We start from the raw sequence: 22,419 nt of genomic DNA, 5'->3' as shown, positions 1-22,419 counted from the left end.
CATACATGAGAATGAAGATTCTAGAATCCACCCCAATATGAAGCAAGTTTCATTTTAATGGCAGCTTACCCTGCAGCAGCCTGTACCATCATCTTACTGATTTCCAGTCTTCACTGGGAATGGGAGACACAGCACCACAACAACTACAAAATCACATTCACAGTTTTTAAGGAGCACAAAGCCCCTCACTCAACTCTCTCCTTAACTTTCAGGGTCTATTGATGGGTGAGGTAGGTTTGTAATGACTTTTGCAGACCAGAGCTTGACAGAGATTGAAAGCATCTGTCAAAAGAACCCAGGCCTCCCGTTTTGCCAGTGAGGACAGCCGCCAGATTTTGCTGTTAATAGGCTCCCATGCAGGCAGTTCTTTTAGCAGTGATTCTGTGGGTCTTCTGTGGCACATCTTGATTTAAAGTGAAATGTCAAAAAGCACTTCTCAACCACTCAAAGCTTCCAGGGTTTCTCACTTTTAACTGATTGGACAGAAAGGAAGGCAGCCTTCAAAACTGTTCTATAGACGTACAACTAGATTATTCAGTCTCTTCAAATTCAGAAAATAATTCGGAGAGATGGTGACTGAGGAATCTGATTTCTGGCTAAGAAATACTTTCCCCTAAGGTCAGATGGAATTGGAAAGAGAGTTTATGGGGAAAATGCCACTATGACCTTAAATGTGAAATCTTTGGGTTGACACCATAATGAGGAATAGAGTGCTATTAAAATATATTGCAGATTTTAATAACTCCACTAGCAGTAGACCAAAAAAAAAAAAAAGGCTTAAGCTCAGAATAATTCTGGGAAGAAGGGTTTTGCCAAGGAGATTTTAATGTCAAGAATGTATGTGAGGCTAAAAATAAGGAGCTCACGCGCATCCCAGAGCCGTGGGTGTGGATGTATATATAATCAAATTAAATTATTCCACTTCCACTTATGGAAAAATCTGATGACAAAAGTTGACTAGAAAACATTTAGTCATATTTTACTTGGATTATGCTTATATATACCAAACTCTGGACTTGTCAAAATAAGCCTCACCAGTGCTTCCCAGCCAAGGTGTTAGATAGACAATGGGTGCAACATGCAAAAATGATAAAGATCTTCCAGCAACATCATGCCTGGAAAAGCCACAGGAATTCAGCTCCCAACTAAAGAGAGAGAAGTGTCCCTGAGGTATAAGGAATGGAGCCCAGAGTGGCCTAAATGTAGAATGCAAAGGGAGGAGCCTTCAGAGAGCCGAAAAGCCATGTGTTGAGACCCAGGTCCCAACTCTCAGAGCCTGGAGGTCAGGGACCCATGACTTTTTGTACTATTTCTTTTCCTACCAGAGAAAGTACCCCTCAATTTCAACCTTGCTCTGGAGGGCCAGCATTTGTGTACTTTCTACAAATCATTTGTTGATACAATGAGACTGTGAGGTTGGCTGCTGCCAACACATCCATCTGCCAACCAAGGCCGTCTGCAGAGGAGACGCAAAGCTTCAATGCCTGGAAGTGAATTTGTTGGCATTTCAAGACAAACATCTCTTTGGCTACAACTACTGAAACTTAAATCCAAAAATGGGAGGAAAATCTAGGCCCAGGTAAGACTTTTATTTACTTCTTAAACTGTAATTATAAGACACATGTACCATGCTTCTTTAGTCCCTTCTGCTTGCCCAAGCCTAGGCCCTGGGCCAGTGAAGTCTCTGTCCATTGATTCTGGTGCTGACCAGTGGGACGGACAGCTGGGAGTGGTGGGGAAAGACAGGGCATCTTTCCTGGCTGGTGTGAATAGTATGTGATTTCATATTGGCTAGAACTTGCCAATGCAGGTGACACACACTCATTAGGGTGTTTTCCTTGTGCATCCCCCAAGTGATGAAAAGTGCAGGGTGGAGAAGTTGGCTCAGGCTTCGTGCACATGCCCAGGGTGCTGATGGGGACCGAGGAGAGCTGATGGGGCTCAGCCTAGCAATACCACTGCCTCAGGGTCTACATGAATTCTGGCTTGGACAGAATCTGCATCTCATGCCTCTCAGTTCTCTCCTGACATGTCATTCTGGAATCCCGTGATCTTTGCTCCCTAGAGAAAGAACAGAGCAGAGAGGAAAAATAATTTGACCTGATGAAAAGGGAAGTAGGGATGTTAAGAGCTAACAGTTATGGAGAATGTATTAAGAATCAGACATTATGCTAGGCACTTTATATGTAATACCCCTCACCTTCCTTCCCCACCACTCACAGCCCTCCTTCCTGCTGGTCAGGACCAGAGCCCAATGGACAGAGACATCGCTGGCTAAGAGGTAGGCACTGCTATTAGCCCCTTTTTACATGTGAGGAAACAGAGGTTTATGGAAGTTAAATAACTTTCCCTAGGTCACGTGTAGCTATGAATCAGCAATGGCAGCATCAAACCCAATCCTGAAACCACTCTACGATTCTATCACGGAGACAAGAGGAAAGGGGAGGGGAGGGGAGGGGAGTGCGGCGACGAGCGAGAGGCCAGAGGCCAGGGGGGGCAGGGGGTGGTAGCCATCCTAGTACTTATCAAAGATTTTTAGGATCATTGAGAAATGCTACCATCCATAATTCTAGAAGGACTTGAAAGATCTTGTCAATTGATGGAGGAGAGATCCAGTGGAGGGCATCAAACCCAAACCTGAAACCGTTCTACTGCTCTATATCCTATGGATTTTTCCACCTATTCCCTGTAGCTTGTGCAGTAAAACAGCTGAAAAACAGCAGACTGAGTAGATGTGGGAGGGATCTAATTTCAGCTCTGCAACTAATTATTCATATAATCTCAATAATGTCATGTAACCTTGTGAGCCTGAATTTATCTGTAAAATGATAATAATGCTTCATGTTCTGCTATCACCAAGGCATTGTATTGCGACAACTCATGTAGAGAAGCTTTGAACTAAAAAAAAAAGTCTTCTATGTGTGACCTGATTAGGATGGTTGCTATAAGAGGTGATGTAATATAGGAGAAAGCATGAGCCATGGATGAGGCTGGATTTGAATTTGTCATACTAGCGGAACATTTTTGACCCTCCAGTGTCTCATCTATAATCTGCCAGGGAGCTCTGGCATGAGGAAGACACAGGTTGGAAGTGACTGCAGTGGGCATCCCCATGTCTGACCCAGGCAGGAATGCCCCTTACCCACAGGGGAAGCAGATGAAGCTGCTGAAAACACAGTAGATGAGGGGGTTGATGGCGTTATTCAAGGGCGGCAGGTTCTGAATGATCACAGAGGCATAGGAACGCTCCTTAGTGTTTGGAAGGAGGCTGAAATTGTACAAGATATTGAAGAGGAAGTACGGACTCCAACAGCAGATGAAGGCTGGGGAGGAAAGAGCCGTTAGCACCATAGCAGCCCACAGCCCAGGGGGCCCTCTGTGTTGGCCCTGATCGCAGCTTCAACTAGGAGCTTCCTTAGCACCTGGAATCTCTCAGAAATATTTAGAACAGTTGTGTGTGTGTTAACATTAATGTCATATTTACTTAAACACACACATCTACACATACATACATTACATCCCACAGATGCATTGCTAAAATTGAGTAAATTTGCTGGAGCTTCTCTATTTGTAAAGGGAGGCTCCAATTTGACCACTGTAGGGATTACTGAAAGGCTGGGAACTGTTCAGCATAGCCTTAGCCTCTCATTCTACACAGTGTGAAAGAAAACCCAGCAAATCCCTTTGGAGACTCAATGGGAAAAGACAGAAAAGGGAGCACTTTGCTCCGATGGTGACTCCTGATTTAGGGTTGATGAGGCGAAGTGTGGTACCTACTGTTTCGGAACACAGCCTGGCTAAGTCACAAGATTCTCAATTTTCTTTTCCATTTCTAAGTCAGCCACTTCAGAAAACACCCACCCTATACCACTTACAAATCAGTTGGTGTGGATAAGACTCTGTCTGATTTCTGTTTGGATCCAAATCCTCAGAGGAAAGGGATGAGAAATGGAGAGCCAGAGTGTGATGGCCAGTTTTATGTGTCACCTTGACTGGGTCATGGGGTGCCCACATATTTGGTTAAATGTTATTTCTGGTTGTTTCTGTGAGACTGTTTCTGAATGAGATTAACATTTGAACTTGTAAACTAAAAAAAGCAGATTGTCTTCTCCACTATGAGTGGGCATTATTCTATCCACTGAAGTCTTGAATACAATGAAAAGGCTGAGTGGGACTTCCCTGGTGACTAGTGGTTAAGAATCCACCTGCCAATGCAGGGGACATGAGTTTGATCCCTGGTCCAGGAAGATCCCCCATGCCACGGACAACTAAGCCTGCGTGCCGCAACTACTGAGCCTGTGCTCTAGAGCCCAGGAGACACAACTACTGAGCCTGCACTCTAGAGCCCACGTGCCACAACTACTGAAGCCCACACACCTAGAGCCCATGCTCCACAACAAGAGAAGCCACTGCATTGAGAAGCCCGTGCACTGCAACGAAGAGTAGCCCCCACTTGCTGCAACTAGAGAAAGCCCACACGCAGCAATGAAGACCCAACGCAGCCAAAAATAAATAAATAAATATTTTTTAAAAAGAAAATATCTTCCTAACACTGGTTAGGGGAAAGAATTTAAATAAATAAAAAAGGCTGAGTGAGAGGCAAGTCACTCTGTCAGCTTGACTATCTTCTAGCTTCTCACTTTGACTCAGACTGAAACTATACCTTTAGCTCTCCTGGGTCTATAGATCTGGGGACTTCTCAGCTCCACAATCATGTGAGCCAATTGCTTATAATAATCTCTTTACGTATATATCTATCTTTTATTTCTCTGGAGAACCCAGATTATTACCACAGAGATAATCCTTCTTGGGGTTGACTGGACACACACATGTGCTCCCCTACTTTCTTGCTGCATCCTCTCCACCCTTTTTCTCCCCCTTTCTCATGCATAGATTTTTCCTCAGAGAAGTCAGGCTTCCTTTGCCATCTGGCTGCAGGAACCAACTTTCCTCCATAACGGTTTGACTGACCTTTTTTTTTTTTGCGGTACGCGGGCCTCTCACTGCTGTGACCCCTCCCGCCGCGGAGGACAGGCTCCGGACGCGCAGGCCCAGCGGCCACGGCCCACAGGCCCAGCCGCTCCGCAGCATGCGGGATCCTCCCGGACCGGGGCACGAACCCGCGTCCCCTGCATCGGCAGGCGGACTCCCAACCACTGCGCCACCAGGGAAGCCCGGACTGACACATTTTTTACCCCAGACCTTGGCAATCTATTAAAACGGTGCAATTCAAACACAAAGACCACTAAACATCCTGGGCTCAGGTAGTGAAGCCTGGCATTGGCCCAGAATAGTGGTTCTGGGGCATGGAGGGGCAAAGCTTCCATTTGGGGGAATTTTTTAAATGCATGTTTATGTATTTGTGTGTGTTAGGGGAGGATTCTGGTTTTCCTAGGGATACCGGTCCTTGTGCACTATATGGGCAGTCCCACCTGTGTCCCATACATCCTTCAAATGTTATGTAGCAGAGAACCCTGTTTATAATGATCCCAATCTAGAAACCTAACTCTGTTTTATATATGAGCACAATATTTTAAATAAATACTGAGTCTTCCAGAAGTGTAATTCCCTTGCAAATAGAGGAAAGATTACTTTGTTTAATTTGGAACTTTAGCAGGATTTGCTCACCTGCTGGGAAAATAAAGTCACTGGCAGCAATACTGCTTAGTTTTCATGTCTCCATGAAAACACACGTGCATTGGTTTTCATTTGGAGCTATTACTACTTCATTGAGCTGTGCCCAAGTATTTCTATATTGAAATCTGTGTTATTTTATTATAAATTATTTTCTTTCTATTCTTCCTTTATATTATTGTATATTGATCCTTTAAGAATTATGTTAACTAGATAGTTTTATGTATACATTTCATTTCAGGGTGGTAAAGGGGCATTACAAAATATTTGTTATAGGAAGGAGCGTTTGGGTCTGATTGGGCTGTTGACACTGGCTGACCTCCTTGTGGACAGCACTGCTCTCTGACTAAAGGGAGCCCAGTGCCTGGGAATATAGTGCCTGATTACGAAAGGCTATATTGGCTCTGAAACACATGTATAAGATATGTTTCCTAACTCAACATCCAGGGAATGCACATCTGTGCTTCTGATTATCTGGGAAGGCAAGATAATCTTTGATCTACTTCAGAAGCTTCTGGGAAAGGATTTTGAGCCCTGGTGGGTGGTATATGCTCTATTCCCAGGTCTGCCTGCAGTGTTGTTTTGTGACTATGTTCTGCTCGCTGAGTCACACTGTTTGTGGTCTGTTTGGCATTTTGCAGCTGCATTTTAGAAAGGTGAGCTGGACGGTTCTGGTGATTTGATATACTAGAAGAGCTAACATGAGAGCTATGCTCCCAGAGCTCCCAAGAGCTGCAAGAAGGGTAGGGAGGGGTAGTATTTGAGCTAAATAAAAAGGAAATGGTACAAATCCCTTTCCTTCTTGCATAACCTCATTCATTCATTCAACTAATATTAATTAAGCACCTAGTGTGCGTGGACCCCCTAAGGCCTTGGTGATAATAATGTAAGGAACACAAAAGCAAAAGTCATTGCTCTCATGGGTTTCTTATGCCAGCAGGGGAGACAGACAATAAGCAGATCAATATCTGTCCTATACTGTCAGGTAGAAGTAGAAATATGAAGAAAAATAAGGTAGGGTGAAGATTACAGGAGAGCTATTTAAGACTTATCAAGAAGGTCTTTCTGAAGAGGTGGTATTGTTGGAAAACAAGATGATGTGAGGGATAAGCCATGCCACCATCTGAAGGCAGAACATTACAGGTGGGGGAAACAGTGCAAGGTATGAACAAGTTGACATTTTGAAGAAATAGCAAGAAAACCGTTATGACTGTTATAGAATAGGAAAGGGGGAGAGCAGGGGAATGGGGCTGGAGACTTGGCTGGGGGATAGATCACAGAGGCCATGTAAGACATGGGAAAAAGTAGGACTTTATTCCAATGTAATGGGAAGCTATATGTGGGTTTGCAGGGTAGTGATAGTGTCTGATTTACATTTTTAAAAAGATCACATTGGCTGCTTTGCAGGGAAGGAATAAGAGAGGATCAGCTGCAGTGTTCCAGGGAGAAGTTGGTGGGAGCTTAGACCAAAAAAATAATTGCATAGATGCTGAGAAATGGTTGGATTCGAGATCTCTTTTGTAGGTAAAGCCTCTAGGCCTTACTGATGGACTAGGTATGTGAGGTGGGAGAGAAATAGAATCATGACAGACAGATGATTCTTAGGTTTTTGGTGTGGACACTGGCTGAAAGATGCTGTCATTTACTGAACTGGGGGCAATAGGAGGAAGAGTTATCTTGTAGGAGGTAGGAGAGCATGAGACTTCTGGGTTTTCATGTCGAGTATGATAAGCTTATTAGAAATTATACACAGAGATTTCAAGTAGAAATCATAGATATAATTTCCAAGCAAAGGAAGTGTTCCAAAGAAGGACGAATCAAATGTTGCTTAGAAGTCAAATAAGGTAAAGATTGAGAATTGATACTTGGCATTTTGTTGGTTGTGGTGACCTTGATAAGGATGCCTTTACTAGAGTAATAGGAAAGAAAGCTAACAGAAATAGACTCCAGAGAATGAGAGGTGAAAAGTGGAGGAGTTCTGCTAGAAAAGAGAGTGTTAAAGAGGGTCTGTTATGGGAGAGTTTATCGAGGGAGCTATTACAGTATGCTTGTGTGCATACGATCCAGGCAAGGGAGACATCTGTGGGGGTGAGGAGATGACTGGAGAAGCAAATCTTGAGTTGGCAGGAAGGAATGGGATACAGGGCTCAAGTGAGCATTTTGGATTTAGAAAGAAGCAGAGACAGTTTATCCATGGTAATAGGAGAAAAGACAGATAGAGATGCAGGTAGGTCCATGGATGTGAAGGCAGGAGAATGAGGAAGTTCTATTCTGATAGAGTATTTTCTCAGTGAAATAAGAATCAGGGTCATTAACTGAGAGGGTGGAAGGGGGAGAACATTTTGAAGGTTTGAGAATAACAAAGAACGTACACCAATCTGACATATATTAGGTACTCTAGAAATACCTTTTTTTTTTTTTTTTTCCTGAGATGAGGTGACTTTATGGGTGTTAAGAGTAGAGAGAAAGGAAAAGGAAAGGGAAGACGACAGTAGGGTGGAGAGAAGATAAGGCATCCATCAGGGAAGGATTTATAGTGACCTTGACATTAACTATCCAGAAGAAATAGAATGCCACTTTTGTCTTCCTCTGGTTGATGGACTTCAGCCCTGGGGAGAGTGTGCCTTCAGGAAAGCAACTGGGTCAACGGGATGATGGTGAGCATCAGCTTCAGCCAGTTATGTCCTAATTGATTTTCTCCACATTATGCACCCCAGGGCTGTGGTGGACAACAATATTCATAAAGAGAGTGATTAGAAACCAAATGTCCGCCCTTGAAGGAGGCATAGATGGACTGATTAGCTCCACATATTCTTATCTAAGCAGACAAAGGTAGAAGTGCCCGTAGACAAATTTTTTAATTGTATGGGCTCTTTACCTACCAGGTTCTAGGTACAAATTTGCTTTTGAAATGTCCACACAGTTCTGCAACAAAAGGAGGGACGTTGCTTACCAAGAATGATGACAATGCTATACTTGATGGCGTTGATTTTTGCCTTTGAGATGAGCCCTCAGTTGGAAATGTGCACCACTTTCCATCTGCAGGCACAAAAGGAGAATGGTAAAATAAATGCTGCTTCTGCCAATAGAAGCATCATAGGTTACACCCACAGTTGTCATGGGACCACTTCCATCTTCCTCACCTATGCCCAGGAAGACCCTCCTTGGACATTTTCCTAAAGATGGCTCTGGGCTGGATGCTGGAAACTGCTCAGTTTGCAGCTTAATATAAAATGCAAATGCATTGGGACATCCAGACTCTCTCAACAGGCTTGGCTGGATGCCCTGATCAACTGAAGCTGGAATTAGCCATGTGACCACAGGGGGCGATGCTGAGACACCCGTCTTGTCCCTTCAGCAGCCTAGGGCAAAGCGGTTTGCCTAGAATTGTTACCCCAGACTAACGTACTCATTTAACTCAGAAACCCTACTCTCGAGAAAAGCTCAAGCGGGGCTATAATAAAAACCTGTCCCAAGTAGGAGCCTGGTTATAACTTTAAGCCTATGTGGGTTGTTTGATAGTAAAACGTGTGAGGGTTAAATATAAGAACCCACTAGAATGTAAGCTTAATGGAGACAGAGACTTTGTTGTTTCTGCATCCTCTAAACTTAGTGAATGATGAATAAATATTTGTTGAACGAGTTAATATAAACCTCTCTCTAGTCAAGAAGTAGTGGTAAAACAAATATTGATTAGGATGGGCAGAATTCAGTGCAATAATTCTTAGTAGAAGGAGTAGTTAGATGACAAATTTGGGGATGGAGATGTTGTACACAAGGTGCCTTGATGTTGTGGGAGAGTTTTTACTGTCAGGGCTTCTACCAGACCGTATGGTGCCTTTGTGAAAATTGTGAAAAGGTGCCCTCTCTCTGGATATATGCAGACCTGCCCCAGGGCATACCCTCAATGAGGGAATCATGGATAGAATGCTAGCCCCACACACCCTCAGCTGCGTGCCATTGATTAAGGCTCAAGGGGCACAACTCTAGTGGTGGCCCAGGTCAGAGGCCCACCCAGGGCACCTAAGTCATATGGGGCAGGGCGGTTATACCCTAGAGGCCAACTACTGTGCTCGCTGGTCCTCACTACATCGTTCAGATTTCGCGTTTGAAGTGTATTTAAATCCTCATGGAAACTGGTGTGAAATTTACCTTTGCACTATTTATTCTACCCCCTCTCCAATCCAATCCAGTCCAACCCACCAAGCATAGCACATCTGCTAAGAGATAAGGACCGAACAAAATTGGCTAAAATAGAGTTCCTCTTCTCTAGGAACTTTCAATCCAGCAGGAAAGATCACACACTCCGCACACGGCTGGGTGAGATGAGAGCAACGAAAACCAAAAACCGACTATGAACGAAGAAGTAAGCCATCCCCTTACCGTTAGGCAGAGGAGGCCGCGTGGCAGAGGCAGAGATTCCCAAGGCAGAGCTGGGGGTAGGGGTGTGGGATTGGGAAAGATGTGTGAAGCAGAGGGAACGTCCTCAGCCAAGACACGGAAACAAGAAAATGTAGGAAGCGTTTGGACCTCGGTGAGTCATCTCGCTTGGCTGGAGCCTGAGAGGACGCTGGATTTGAGAGTGGGGAGAAGAACTGAGGCCAAAGTGGGAAGACCTTAAATGTCTCCCTGAGGAGTTTGGGCTGAATTTCTGAGACAGCTACCAGCCATCGAAGCTTCTGAGTGTTTTCACAGCGGGAACACTTACTCACTGGAGAGGGCAAACTGTTAGCAGGAATCATAGGAATAAGGGGCTTTTTATGTGCAATGAACTGAAATGCTAATTAGAATTGATTTTTATTTCTTAATGTCTCCCCTGGAAGGCCACTCTTAGGCACTATTAGGGCCTTCAAATCATTCCGTGCATTTCACAGCACCATAAAACTTCAGTGGTGTAAGGAAGCAAGTGCTTCAGAAGCATTTACAGCCGTGGTTCTCAAGTGAGGGCAATATTGCCCCCTGGGTTATATTTGGAAATGTCTGGACACTTTTTTTTTTTTTTTTTTTTTTTTTTTTGCAGTACGCAGGCCTCTCACTGTTGTGGCCTCACCCCTTGCAGAGCACAGGCTCTGGATGCACAGGCTCAGCGGCCATGGCTTCATGGGCCTAGCCGCTCCGCGGCATGTGGGATCTTCCCGGACTGGGGCACAAACCCGTGTCCCCTGCATCGGCAGGCGGACTCTCAACCACTGTGCCACCAGGGAAGCCCTGGACACATTTTTGATTGTCACAAATGGTTGGGGGTGGGTGCTACTGGCATCTAGTGGGCAGAGGCCAGGATGCTGCTAAACATCCTTCAGTACACAGAACAGCCCCTCACAAAAAAGAATTATCTAGTTCAAAACACTGATAGTGTCAAGACTGAAAAGCCTTGATTTTCAAGGTGATATCTTGGGAAGGATACAGACTTTAGGGTCAAACCTGAATACACCCTCCAGCTCCACAACTTACTAGCGGTGTCACCTTATGCAAATTGCCTACTGTTTCTAGCCTCAGTTTCCCACTTTCAAACATGAAGCATAAAACATCAAACTCACAGAGTTATTTTGATAATTAAAATAAAATAATGTATTCAAGATGCCAAGCCCCACACTGAGAATGTCAATTCCCTTATTAGTTGGGATGAATAGGTTTTAACGGTATTTCAGGAGGTAAGAGCTGCCTTTATGGAAGTGAACAGAAGGTATTACCATATACATTTAGATAGGCTATTATACAATGTTATCTGTATTTAGGAATTGTATACATCAAATAATTATCAGGGTGGGATTATAGCCATGGGAGACAAGTAAAAGACAGCAGATCAGGGCTTCCCTGGTGGCGCAATGGTTGAGAATCTGCCTGCTAATGCAGGGGACACGGGTTCGAGCCCTGGTCTGGGAGGATCCCACATGCCGCGGAACAACTAGGCCCGTGAGCCACAACTACTGAGCCTGCGCGTCTGGAGCCTGTGCTCCGCAACAGGAGAGGCCACGATAGTGAGAGGCACGTGCACCGCGATGAAGAGTGGCCCCTGCTTGCCACAACTAGAGAAAGCCCTCGCACAGAAACGAAGACCCAACACAGCAAAAATAAATAAATGAATTAATAAACTCCTACCCCCAACATCTTCTTTTTAAAAAAAAAGACAGCAGATCAAATTGTATCTTTTTGGGTTTCCCTGGTGGCGCATTGGTTAAGAATCCACCTGCCAATGCAGGGGACACAGGTTCAAGCCCTGGTCTGGGAAGATCCCGCATGCCGCAGAGCAACTAAGCCCATGCACTACAGCTACTGAGCCTGTGCTCTAGAGCCCGTGAGCCACAGCTACTGAGCCCGAGTGCCACAACTACTGAAGCCCGCGTGCCTAGAGCCCGTGCTTCGCACCAAGAGAACCACCTGATGAGAAGCCCACGCACCCCAACGAAGAGTAGCCCCCGCTCGCTGCAACTAGAGAAAGCCCACGTGCAGCAACAAAGACCCAATGCAGCCAAAAATAGAAAAATAAATAAAATTAATAAATTTATTTTTTTTTAAATTGTATCTTTTCAAAGTATCTCCATTTGCTGGACTAACAGCTGGCTTCTAAACAGTATGGCTCTGAAGACTTAGTTGGTTTTTCAGAAAACTTCTCGAGAATGACATTTGTGCTCTGAAATCTGCTTAAAATGGAAACTTGCAGTAATTTCCATAGAGCAAATGGGTGACGATATAATCAACTCCTGCCCTTTGATCTCCCAATGAGATCAGTGAAAAGCATATTTAATCTGACCACTCTAGGAAATGCAAAGCCTCCAGCTCCTAAAGATGGCTCTTCAAAGTGAGCTGAGCTATAAAATCCCAGTATTCTCCTTTATTGGGAGATGAAAGGATTATTTCTACTCAGGCCGTGGGCCTGAGCTGGAGCCAGAAAAGCAGTTAAATTCAGCAGTCACTGTGCCTTAATAGGGGGTAGGCTAGAGGCGGTGGGTCAATTAGATTCAGGACTGAAAGCAGCATGCTGCCTTAGGCTGTCTTAGTTCAAGGGTGCATCCCTAGTGGGGGCCCACGCTGGAGGGTTAGTGTCCAAGTGGCCAGTTCCTGCTCCCTACCTTCCCATACTTCATGCCCCTTGCAGAGTCACTGGGAACCTATTTTTCTTGTGCGCTGAGCCCATGAAGGGGAACCGGTGGTATCTAGGGATTTTAAGTGAAGCAGAATTTATTCCTGGTGGGTGGAGGAGACCTACAATGGACCTACAATGAGTCCAGGTGATTTGTTTGTTAACAAGGAAGACTACCTGGTTAATATTTTAAAATAAATTTTTTCATATGTTGGGAACTTTACGTACTTCAGGTTTATTTTAAAAATTAAACATTTTAGCGGTTATGCCTGATTGCCTGATTTCTAAAATTTTTAAACTTAAAATTCATTTTCAATTTCTGATCATTGATGACCTCTTTATCTACGAATATAACCTGAATGTTAACTATTTTTAACATGTTATGTCTCATCTGCTTAGCTGCAGGACTTTGGCCACTTCCTTTTATTTTTTATAGGGGGTCATAGCTAGATAGGAGGAGGTATGACCTAACTTACCTAACTCACAGCCTTTTCTGTTCCTCAGCGCCTCAGCTCAGGCAGAGCCAGGAACCCTGACAGACCTAAAATAATTGTGGCAGAGACAGGTTAGCTATACACCAAATCCTTTCTTTGCCCCCGGGACACACAGAGAGACTACATTTCCCAGTCTCCCTTTCAGCAGGGGGTAGTCATGTGACTAAGTTCTGCCTCTAGGAACATGGGAAGAATCCATATGTACCATTCCCAGGCCTGGCTCAGATAAACCCCCTGAGTAATCCTTCACTCTCTCTTCCCCCCTCCCCAGACTGCTGGATGCTGATGCTAAGCAATACCTTAGCAGCCATCTGTTAAGAGTGGCAGAATCTCCATCTGCTTGAGTTTCTGAATGACTGTGTATCCATCCCTTTAACCTTTACTGTTAATTGGACTTTAATTGAACAAGAAACAAACTTCTATTTTAAGGCTACTGTATTTGGGGGTTTCTCTGGTGTAGCTGCTAGAGTTTCCTTAACTAAAGCAGAGATTGTTGCTTCATATGCAGCGCTGTGATAACACAAACCTGAAACATGTGGCATTGGCCTAGTGAGCAGGCAGCAGGTAATAAGGAAACTGATAGGGAAAGCTGGGACACTAGAGATGCATTGGATAGAACTGTTATATATGATGCTTTGGAAGGCAGATTGTGTGCCTACTGAGACTGGACCCCCAGGGAGGGTACAAGGGTGGTGTGGAGTTAGGACTCCCCAGAGAAGCAGAACCAATAGGATATATATATGTGGAAATTTGTAATAGAAATTGACTCATGCGGTTATGGAGGCTGAGAAATCCCATAATCTGCTGTCTGCAAGCTGGAGAACCAGGAAAGCTGGTGGTATAATTCAGCCCAAATCCAAAGGCATTTTCATGGGGGAGATGATGGTATAAGTCTAAGTCCAAATGCTGGAGAAACAGGCAACCAATGGTGTAAATCTCTAAATCCTAGTCTGAAGTCCCAAGAACCAGAAATGCTGATGCACGAGATCAGGACAAGATGGATGTCCCAGCTCAAGCAAATTTACACTTCCTTTGCCTTTTTATTCTCTTCAAGCCTTCAGTGGATTGGATGATTCTCACTGGCATTGGTAAGGACGATCTTCTTTACTTAGTCTATGGATTCAAATGCTTCCAGGAATGCCCTCCAGACACACCTAGAAATAATGTTTTGCCAGCTGTCTGTCTAGGGCAATCAAGTTGACACAAAATTAACTAACACAGTTGATAAACAGAATGTTAATAGTGTGTGTTGATTGCCACCAGCTGTGTTTAGCAAAGTATTAGAAAAAAGAGATGAACTCAGACAAGAGTTGGTTGGTTTATGAACAAAAATGAAAGGAAGTTAAAAGAATGTCCTAAAATTTGGGATCTTGTAGCGTTGCAAGGGTCAATTGCTCCTAGCCCCTCGTAGCACCAGCTATATACTTTGCGTGGCCGGGTACAAAATGAAAATGCGAATGTGTATACCTTCTGAGTGTGCAGGTCTTGTGCCGATGAAGCCTGAACCCAAATTCAGTTATTACAGTGAGGAGTTTAAACCAGCAATGAGGGAAAGACCAGACTAAGGATGTGGCCTCCCACCTATTGTTTCAGATGGCTTCAAGCTAGCTTCTATTCAGTTAGGGGAAAGGGATTGGATGAGGAAGCAAAGAAACAAGTCAGACCTGAGAATTATTTTCAGAAAGACTTTTTAAATATGGTGATTGCTGGCATGTGGAACTGACTGGAAGCAAATAAATCAGAAGTCTACTAAGTTTTTTAGGAGTGATATTGCCAGATGAACCATGAGGTTTATATCTTTGTCAATAATTAGAAATAACAGACTTCAAATTTTTTACCAGTCCTGTGAGTGGAAAATTGTATCTAATTGAAGTTTAAATGCGCACTTTCCTGATTTATCAATGAGGTTGAGAATCTTATTTTTGGCTGTTTCTCTTTTCCCTCCTGTGAAATGTCTGTTTGTGCCTTGCTCATTTTTCTTCTATTTATCTTTTTTAAAAATATATTTGATTGATTTTTAGGAGTTCTTCATACATTCTTCATAACATTTTCCCAGATTACGTGTTGCAAATAGCTTCTCCCACCTTTTGGCTTGACTTTTAAATATAAATAGAGTCAAATTTATCCATCAATTTTTTGGTTTAATGTACCTTGTATCTTGTATCTCATTTAAGAATTCCTTTATTCTAATGTCATAAAAATAACACCCTACATTTTCTTTAAAAATTTTTTAAAGTCTTACATTTCACATTTAAGTCTATAACATCCTGGAATGTAATTTTGCCTAAGAATTGAGGTGAAGTTCCAATTTCATTTCTTTCCCTATGATCTTCTGACATGTATCAAGTTCTCATATATGTGTAGGTCTGTTTGGGGGCTGTTTTATTTTCCATTTTTCTATTGAATTGTGTCAATACCATACTCTATTAATCATTCTAACTTTATAATAAATCAATATTTGGTTCAGTAAACCTCTACTACCTTGTTCTACTTCTCCAGAACTGTCTTCATGGCTTTTTCTTGGTGCTTGAAATTTCCATGTATGTTTTTAAATTGGCTTGTCAAGCTCAGTAAAATGTCCCATTTCAGTTTTGATTGGAACTGCATTAATCTGTAGATCATTTGAGGAGAATTGACATCTTTATGGTACTGAATCTTACTATCCACGAACATGCTATGAGTGTCATTTATTTATATATGTATATATTTTCCATAAAGTTCTTTATGTCTTTTGCTGATGGTGTTGATTGCAAAGAAGCCATTTTACTCTCATGTACTGATGAAGAAATGTACTTAATGAGCTTATTTCAAGTTCATTTAGTTAGAGATGAACAGGACTCTAACCCACTTCCTAATCCAAAAATTTTTCTTCACCTCGTTCTGCCCCATTTAATTGGAAACATGTACTTTGGATATAGCATGGATCACATCACATCTTCTAAGTCATAATGGACAGACTCAGTTATATCAGATATCTTATACTTCATATATTTCATGGGTGCACCTCCCCCATCTCCTGCCTCCATGCGATAAATGTTCTGTTTTATAGGAGTAAACACCCCTGGGCATCAAGAGCAAGCTCATTTATGAAAGATAACCTACGGGATTGGAAACCTCATATTCTCTACCTCTCGCCTTCCACGCACTTGTTTTTGGGAAAGTCTGTAGATCATTTATTAAATAGTTCTTTCTTTTCCTTTCTGTCAGCCTTTGAGGGGGAGAAATAGACATACTTGCCAGAAAGAAGAGTGATTCTTAAACTTGAATTTTGCAGCCCGTGTTTACAAAGTGAGCTTCTGTTCACGCTAATCATTGCTTATGTCCCCTCATTGATGAGCAGTAATCCTGGGGTACTAACACCACTGGAGATCCTACTTACCAGCCAACTCCAGAGCTACTTGGCTGTAATGACAGAGAGAAAACCAAGTGAGTTCTGCTTATGAATAAGATGTAGAGAGTGTACAGGCTTTTGAAACCACCATCTGCCTGCTCCTCATTCCAGAAAGGGGTCAGTGGTGCTGATATAAAGATACAGACAACTAAAAAATAGGTGTGATGGACATATAAACTTTTATTAAAGAATAAAAACTGACTGTAGCCATTTCCACCTTTGGGGAGGAGTAATGGCATACTGTGTATCAGTGGGAAAATGGATCTCTATGTGGCTTTGTAATATCTCAGGGACTAGAGGATGGGGGAAACCCAAGAGTGCAGGGACTGGAAAATCGAGTAGCAGTGAGAAATGGGGCACTATGGAGAGAGACAGGGGCCCAACCACAGTGGTGAAAGTCCTGCTGAGAAAAAAGGGGCGGGAGATACCCCGGGTGGTGGGGTAGCTGACAGAATGTGGAAACTTTTCATCACCTCAAACCTAAGGAAAATAAGGTGAATTCCATGGTTCGTCGGACCAGGATCAGAGGGAACAGAAGAGCTGTTGGAGGTGAGACAGTGGGGTAAGAACTCAGAGGGACAGGGAGAGAGGACACAGCAGTCTCCTGGAACTGGCAGAAATCACAGGACAAGGGTTTAAAGCAATCTGATTTAAATCTGAAAGTACAGGAAGAGCTCAGCCTACTTAAACAAAATTAGGTCACCTTTTAGATTTTTAAATATATCAAAACAAAACAGTTCGGGAGGTGACTCTGGAATAGTGCTCTGAAGGCCAAGCACAGCAGGGAGGCTGGTGAAAGACAGCCATGCCAACAATCCTGTTTGGGTTTTTTAATTTAAAAAATGGTTGGTTTGGTTTCTTTTAGTTTGAACTCTTTTTTCAGTCATTCACCACCTTCCTTTCTGTCATGTCCTTCCTGAGAGGGAGCTTGATGTAGAGGAGAAAACATAGCCTTTCTAGCCAATCATGTGTGCATTTGAATCCTGCTGTGTTATGCGCTACCTATGAAAACAAGCAAATTGCTTTACCCTTGAGCCTGTCTTCCATGTGCAAAAGATAGATGATAATATCACCTCTCAGTTCTGTAAGGATTCAGGGAGGTAAAGTATGGAAAGGACCCAGAAGTAGCTGACAGTAAGTGTTCTGTCTGTCCCTCTGTCTTGTCAGTCTGTGTTGACAGACTGAACAAACAAATGGATCGTGGCCAGATCATATTTAAGATGGAACTCTGACCCACACTCTGCAGCAACCAGCCCAGGAAACCAACCCATTATCTACAGTAACCAGACCAGGAAGCCAATCTGCTATGTGCAACTCAGACTTGGAGGAAGTCAGACCACTGTCTCTATCTCACAGTCCATAAGCCAAATAAGAATACCTGTAACAGTCTACCCCAAATAGCCAAGACTTGATAAATGGCTGACAGCTTCTTTAATATTTGCCCCTGTTTTTTACTTAAAGCCATCCTGAGAAAGCCAAATACACACCCCTAACTCATCACACAGGATGCCATGCTTCTAGTCAGCACACTTACAGCTTCCACATGCCAACAGCTACCAATCAGGACGTCCTGGAGGCTTTCTCACTCCACCGCCTGCTTTTGTATTTCTGCCAAGAGACAAGTGATGGTGGGTGACTCCCTGGCTATAGCAAGCTTTGAAAAAATAGCTTTTGTCTATTCTCATTTGGTCGGTCTTTGTTTTTTCCACCATCTCTTTTTTTTCCCTGACTCTTCCCCTGTTATGGACTGAATTTTTGTGTCCCCACAAAATTCATAGGTTGAAGCGCTAACCCCCAATGTGATGGTATTTGGAGATGGGGCCTTTGGGAAATAGAGTTAGATGAGATCACGAGAGCAGGAACCCTATGATGGGATTAGTGCCCTTATAAGAAGAGACATTAGAAAGATTTCTCTGTCTCTCTCCTCTCTGCCATGTGAGGAGATAGCAAGAAGGCAGCAGCGGACATCTGCAATCCAAGAAGGGAACTCTTACCAGGAACAGAACTGACTGGTACCTTGATCTTGGGTTTCGAGTCTCTAAAACTGTGATAAAATAAATTTGTTCTTTAAGCCACTCACTGTGGTATATTGTTGTGGTGCCTGAGCATACTAAAACATCCTCCTTTTCCCCATGCATCCTTCCAGCCCAAAGCTCTGGACCTTCCAAAGCCTTCTGGTCGCACTACACTTGATCTGTTCACCATCACACTAGGGTCATGCACTCTGTTAAGTGACAACTCACTTGAAAAGCTCCCCAGGCAATGATATATCTATACAGATATGTATAATTTAAAAATTAATATGGTTTCCTTTTGTAAAAGATAGATGATAATTTTTACAAAATGAATATGTGTATACAGTCTCAGCGTTAGACCTCTCAGTGTCCAAGCACACGAAAAAATAAATAAAGAAAAGAAGAAAATAAAAGTCAACTAAGATTCTACCACTCAGAGATAATCACTATAACATTTAGTACTTGTCCTCCCTGACATTTTCTATCTATCTATCCATCCAGCTATCATCTATCTGTACATGCACTTATATATTCTATTGTATATTATATATTCACACATTTATAAAGGCAACACCATACAGCTTTCTCCTTCTTAATCTAATACATCGTAAACATCTTTCTAAGGCAATAAGCATACTATACAATAATTTTTAGAGCTGTAGTATTTCATTGTATGGCTGTATAATTAATGTACTTAATCCCTCATTGTAGGATGTTCATACCTTTTTCAATTTTTCCTGATTATAAACAATAATTTGTATATTTTCTTTTCTTTCCCTTAATCAGAAGTGTATTTCCTTATAGCATATAAGGTAGCAATCATGTGTATTTTTTTTATTTATTTACCTATCCATCTATTTCCAAATAGTTGGTTAGTTTTCTCAACAACACTAATTTTCAAACAATCTCTCTTTTCCTATCAGTCTGAACTACTTCATCATACCCTAAATACCTTAGGTTTCCTTTAGAGTTTCTGTCCTGTTCTATTCCCCCTTTCATGTAATTCTATGATTGTTCAACAACTATTTGGTGTATTTCTTTGATATCTGATATAGGAAGGATGCCTTCATCCATCTTTTTTTTCCAGACAAATATTCTGATCTTTGACCATCGCCACCCACCCACAAAGAATAAAATGAATGCATTTGTGTTTATCCCCTCTGATTACTCTTGTTCTTCTAGAAGAACCAGAGTGCAAAGACTAGACCAGCATGAGGGAGGCACAAAGATCTGTGCTGAGCCACAAGCAAATGATAGATTCTTCATGGGTGGAAAATTTCCCAGCAGCCTGTGGACACCTCTGGGTTATACTCGTCACTCAGAGTGGAAGTCAGCTACCTGTGACAGTGTCTCCTACTAGACCAGAGGCTGTCAAACATGGATCCACATTAAGATCATCCAAAGAGCTTTTCCAAAGTAATGATGCCCAGACCCCACCCCAGATGAAGTAAATCAGAATCTCTCAGGCAGCAGTTTCTGGGTACTGGTGCATTTGTAAAGCTCCCTGGGAAACACTCTTGTGCAGCTAGGGCTGAGACCCAGTGCACGAGGCTGTAGGCTTCCTATAGTCAAGATCCATCCTATTTACTCCTTAGCATTCTTGGTCCTTTGGACCACTCCTGACACGTGTTGGAACACAGCAGAATTGAACTGAATTCAGATGAAGACACCAAGACTTTTACATCTCTACTAATTCTCCTAGGGAAAGGGATACAGATTATTAGTGCTCAGTAATGAACCTCTTAACTTTCTCTCAGTAACCCTAAAAGAAGTAGCTTCGATGTGGAGGAAAATGAGCTCTGTCTTGGTCCAGTAAAGGTAACAGCTGAAAGTGTGAAAAGAGGAAGACTTAGAGAGAATCTAATCTGTCCCCTCATTTTAACCCCTTGGAGTCCAGAGAGGTTAAATGACTTTGCAAGGTGGCACAGCTCTTAGTGGCACATCTGGAACAGAAATGAGCACTTCTTACTCCAGGGATCGGTGTTATACCTTGCTACCCTTGTGTGAGCCTATGTGGGAGAGTATATATATGTGTGTGCATATGGGCTTGTAAGTGTGTGTGTGTGTATGTGAGACTGGGTGTTTCACTGTGTGCATTTGTGCGTGTACCTGGAATGGGAGGAGGTGTGGAAGCTCCATGGGAGCAGAGCTGGTCCCCTCCTTCAGAACTAGTTGCATTAAAGTAACTAGACACCCAGGAACACTTTCTCTTTTCTTTCGGGCGTGTTGGTTTGCTGTGTTCTCTCCAGGTTGTCCTCAGAGGCCCAGCAATGTCTGCCTGGGAAGCAGGGTGGCGTTCCAAGTCTCAGCACCTATTGTGTAGGCGGTGCTCAGCATTAAGGTTTGCTGAAGCGGGATTTGGGGAAGGGTTGTAGCTGGCAGCCTCGGGCTCATTCTGCTGTGCGGTGGTGTGCTGGGACAGTGGGGAAGGCATGAACCATGCCTTGACTGTCCTAGGGTCCAGGACTGTTCTGTGGATAGATGGCAGTTTTCTTGTAGAATGTAAGCCAAGTAGAAATGTTTGTCCTCATGTTTTGCTGAATGTGCGGCTTCCTCCCTGCACTGTCCTCTCTTTTCATCCCAGAGTCCTCCAGGGGGCCTCTCTGCCAGACCTGCCAGACTAGGGTGACCCTCAGATCCTGGCTCAAAGGCTGCTTCAAAGGACTCTGCTGGCACAACTTGGCCAGGCCCAAAGTCCTCCTTCCTCAGTTTTTACGGAAGCCACGTGGAGAAAGCAGAGCCTGCCCAGGACAGCCTTTGGGGGTCTGACCTGCCAGCTGGGCCCTGATATAACAGAGCAGGCTTGTTATAAAACCCAAGCTCACATTTGCTAGAGGAAAACCTGTACAGAAGCAAAATTAGCTAAGAGTTGGGTAATGCAGATGAGAGACTTACCTGAGCAGCTGGAAATCAGTCTCATGGGCTTTGCTTTTGACCCAAATCGTTCTGATCACAATGGCATAGATGACACTGCGGAAAGGACCAAAGATACTATTAAAATGTCTGGTGGGTCCATACTGTGAAGACCACTCCGAGTTTCCTGAGTGTGAGGTGTGGAGTCAGGGGTCTCTCAACCACGGTCTGCCCACCTCTGTAGAATCACAGTAGATGGCAGCTCCTTCTTTTTTTTAAGCCAGGAGGCTTGGACCTGGTGAAGTTAACTGATTTCTCCAAGATAACTCTGTGGTCAGAGGTATAGCTTAGATAGGAATCAAAACACAGGGTTTGGGGTCGGAAAGATTTAGATTTGTAACCAGCTCTACTACTTGCTGGTTATATGACCTTGATTTTAGACAGGATTTCATGTGCCTCCATGATTCCCACCTCGAGTGTTCACATCACTGTGTCATCCTCTCCCCTTGAGTGTGGCTGGACCTGTGACTTGCTTCTAATCAATGCATTGGGGTGAAAGTGATGGGATGTCTGTGATTACATAATTGTATAGCACCTGTCTTGCTAGTGTCTCTCTGTATTCCTAGCTTTCAAAAAGCAAGTTGCTGTGAGTCCTACAGCCCCAGGAAATCAATTCCGCCAGGAGCCCAGGGGAGCTTGGAGGAAGATCCTTCCTCAGTTGAGCCTCTGATGACACCCCAGCCTTGGCAGACACCTTGATGGCTGCCTTGCCTAAGCAGAGGACCCAGTTAACTGTCCAGACTCCTGACCCACAGAAACTGTGAGATAATAAGTATATGTTTTAAGTCACCAGGCTCATGATAATATGTTACCCAACAATACATAACTAATACACTGAGCGAAATAGGAGGAATGTTTGTGTCCCTCTCCTCTCCCAATTTACATGTTGAA

At 43.4% G+C, this 22,419-nt stretch overlaps 1 protein-coding gene across 1 annotated transcript in view; it reads right to left on the bottom strand.

The window, feature by feature from the left end:
• Positions 1 to 1,970: 1,970 nt before the first annotated feature.
• NPSR1 (neuropeptide S receptor 1) overlaps positions 1,971 to 22,419 on the bottom strand; it is a 132,179-nt gene continuing 111,730 nt past the window's right edge. Inside the window, 6 exon segments of the mRNA XM_065883563.1 lie at positions 1,971 to 2,061; positions 3,143 to 3,323; positions 8,588 to 8,656; positions 8,659 to 8,673; positions 21,511 to 21,527; positions 21,529 to 21,585. Of these exon segments, the coding sequence (XP_065739635.1) occupies positions 1,971 to 2,061; positions 3,143 to 3,323; positions 8,588 to 8,656; positions 8,659 to 8,673; positions 21,511 to 21,527; positions 21,529 to 21,585 (430 nt within the window).

The sequence above is a fragment of the Phocoena phocoena genome, chromosome 9 (assembly GCF_963924675.1).
Source record: "Phocoena phocoena chromosome 9, mPhoPho1.1, whole genome shotgun sequence".
NCBI lineage: Eukaryota > Metazoa > Chordata > Mammalia > Artiodactyla > Phocoenidae > Phocoena > Phocoena phocoena.
The sequence above is the reverse complement of the archived record's forward strand: the minus strand, read 5'-3'. Positions and strand labels throughout refer to the sequence as shown.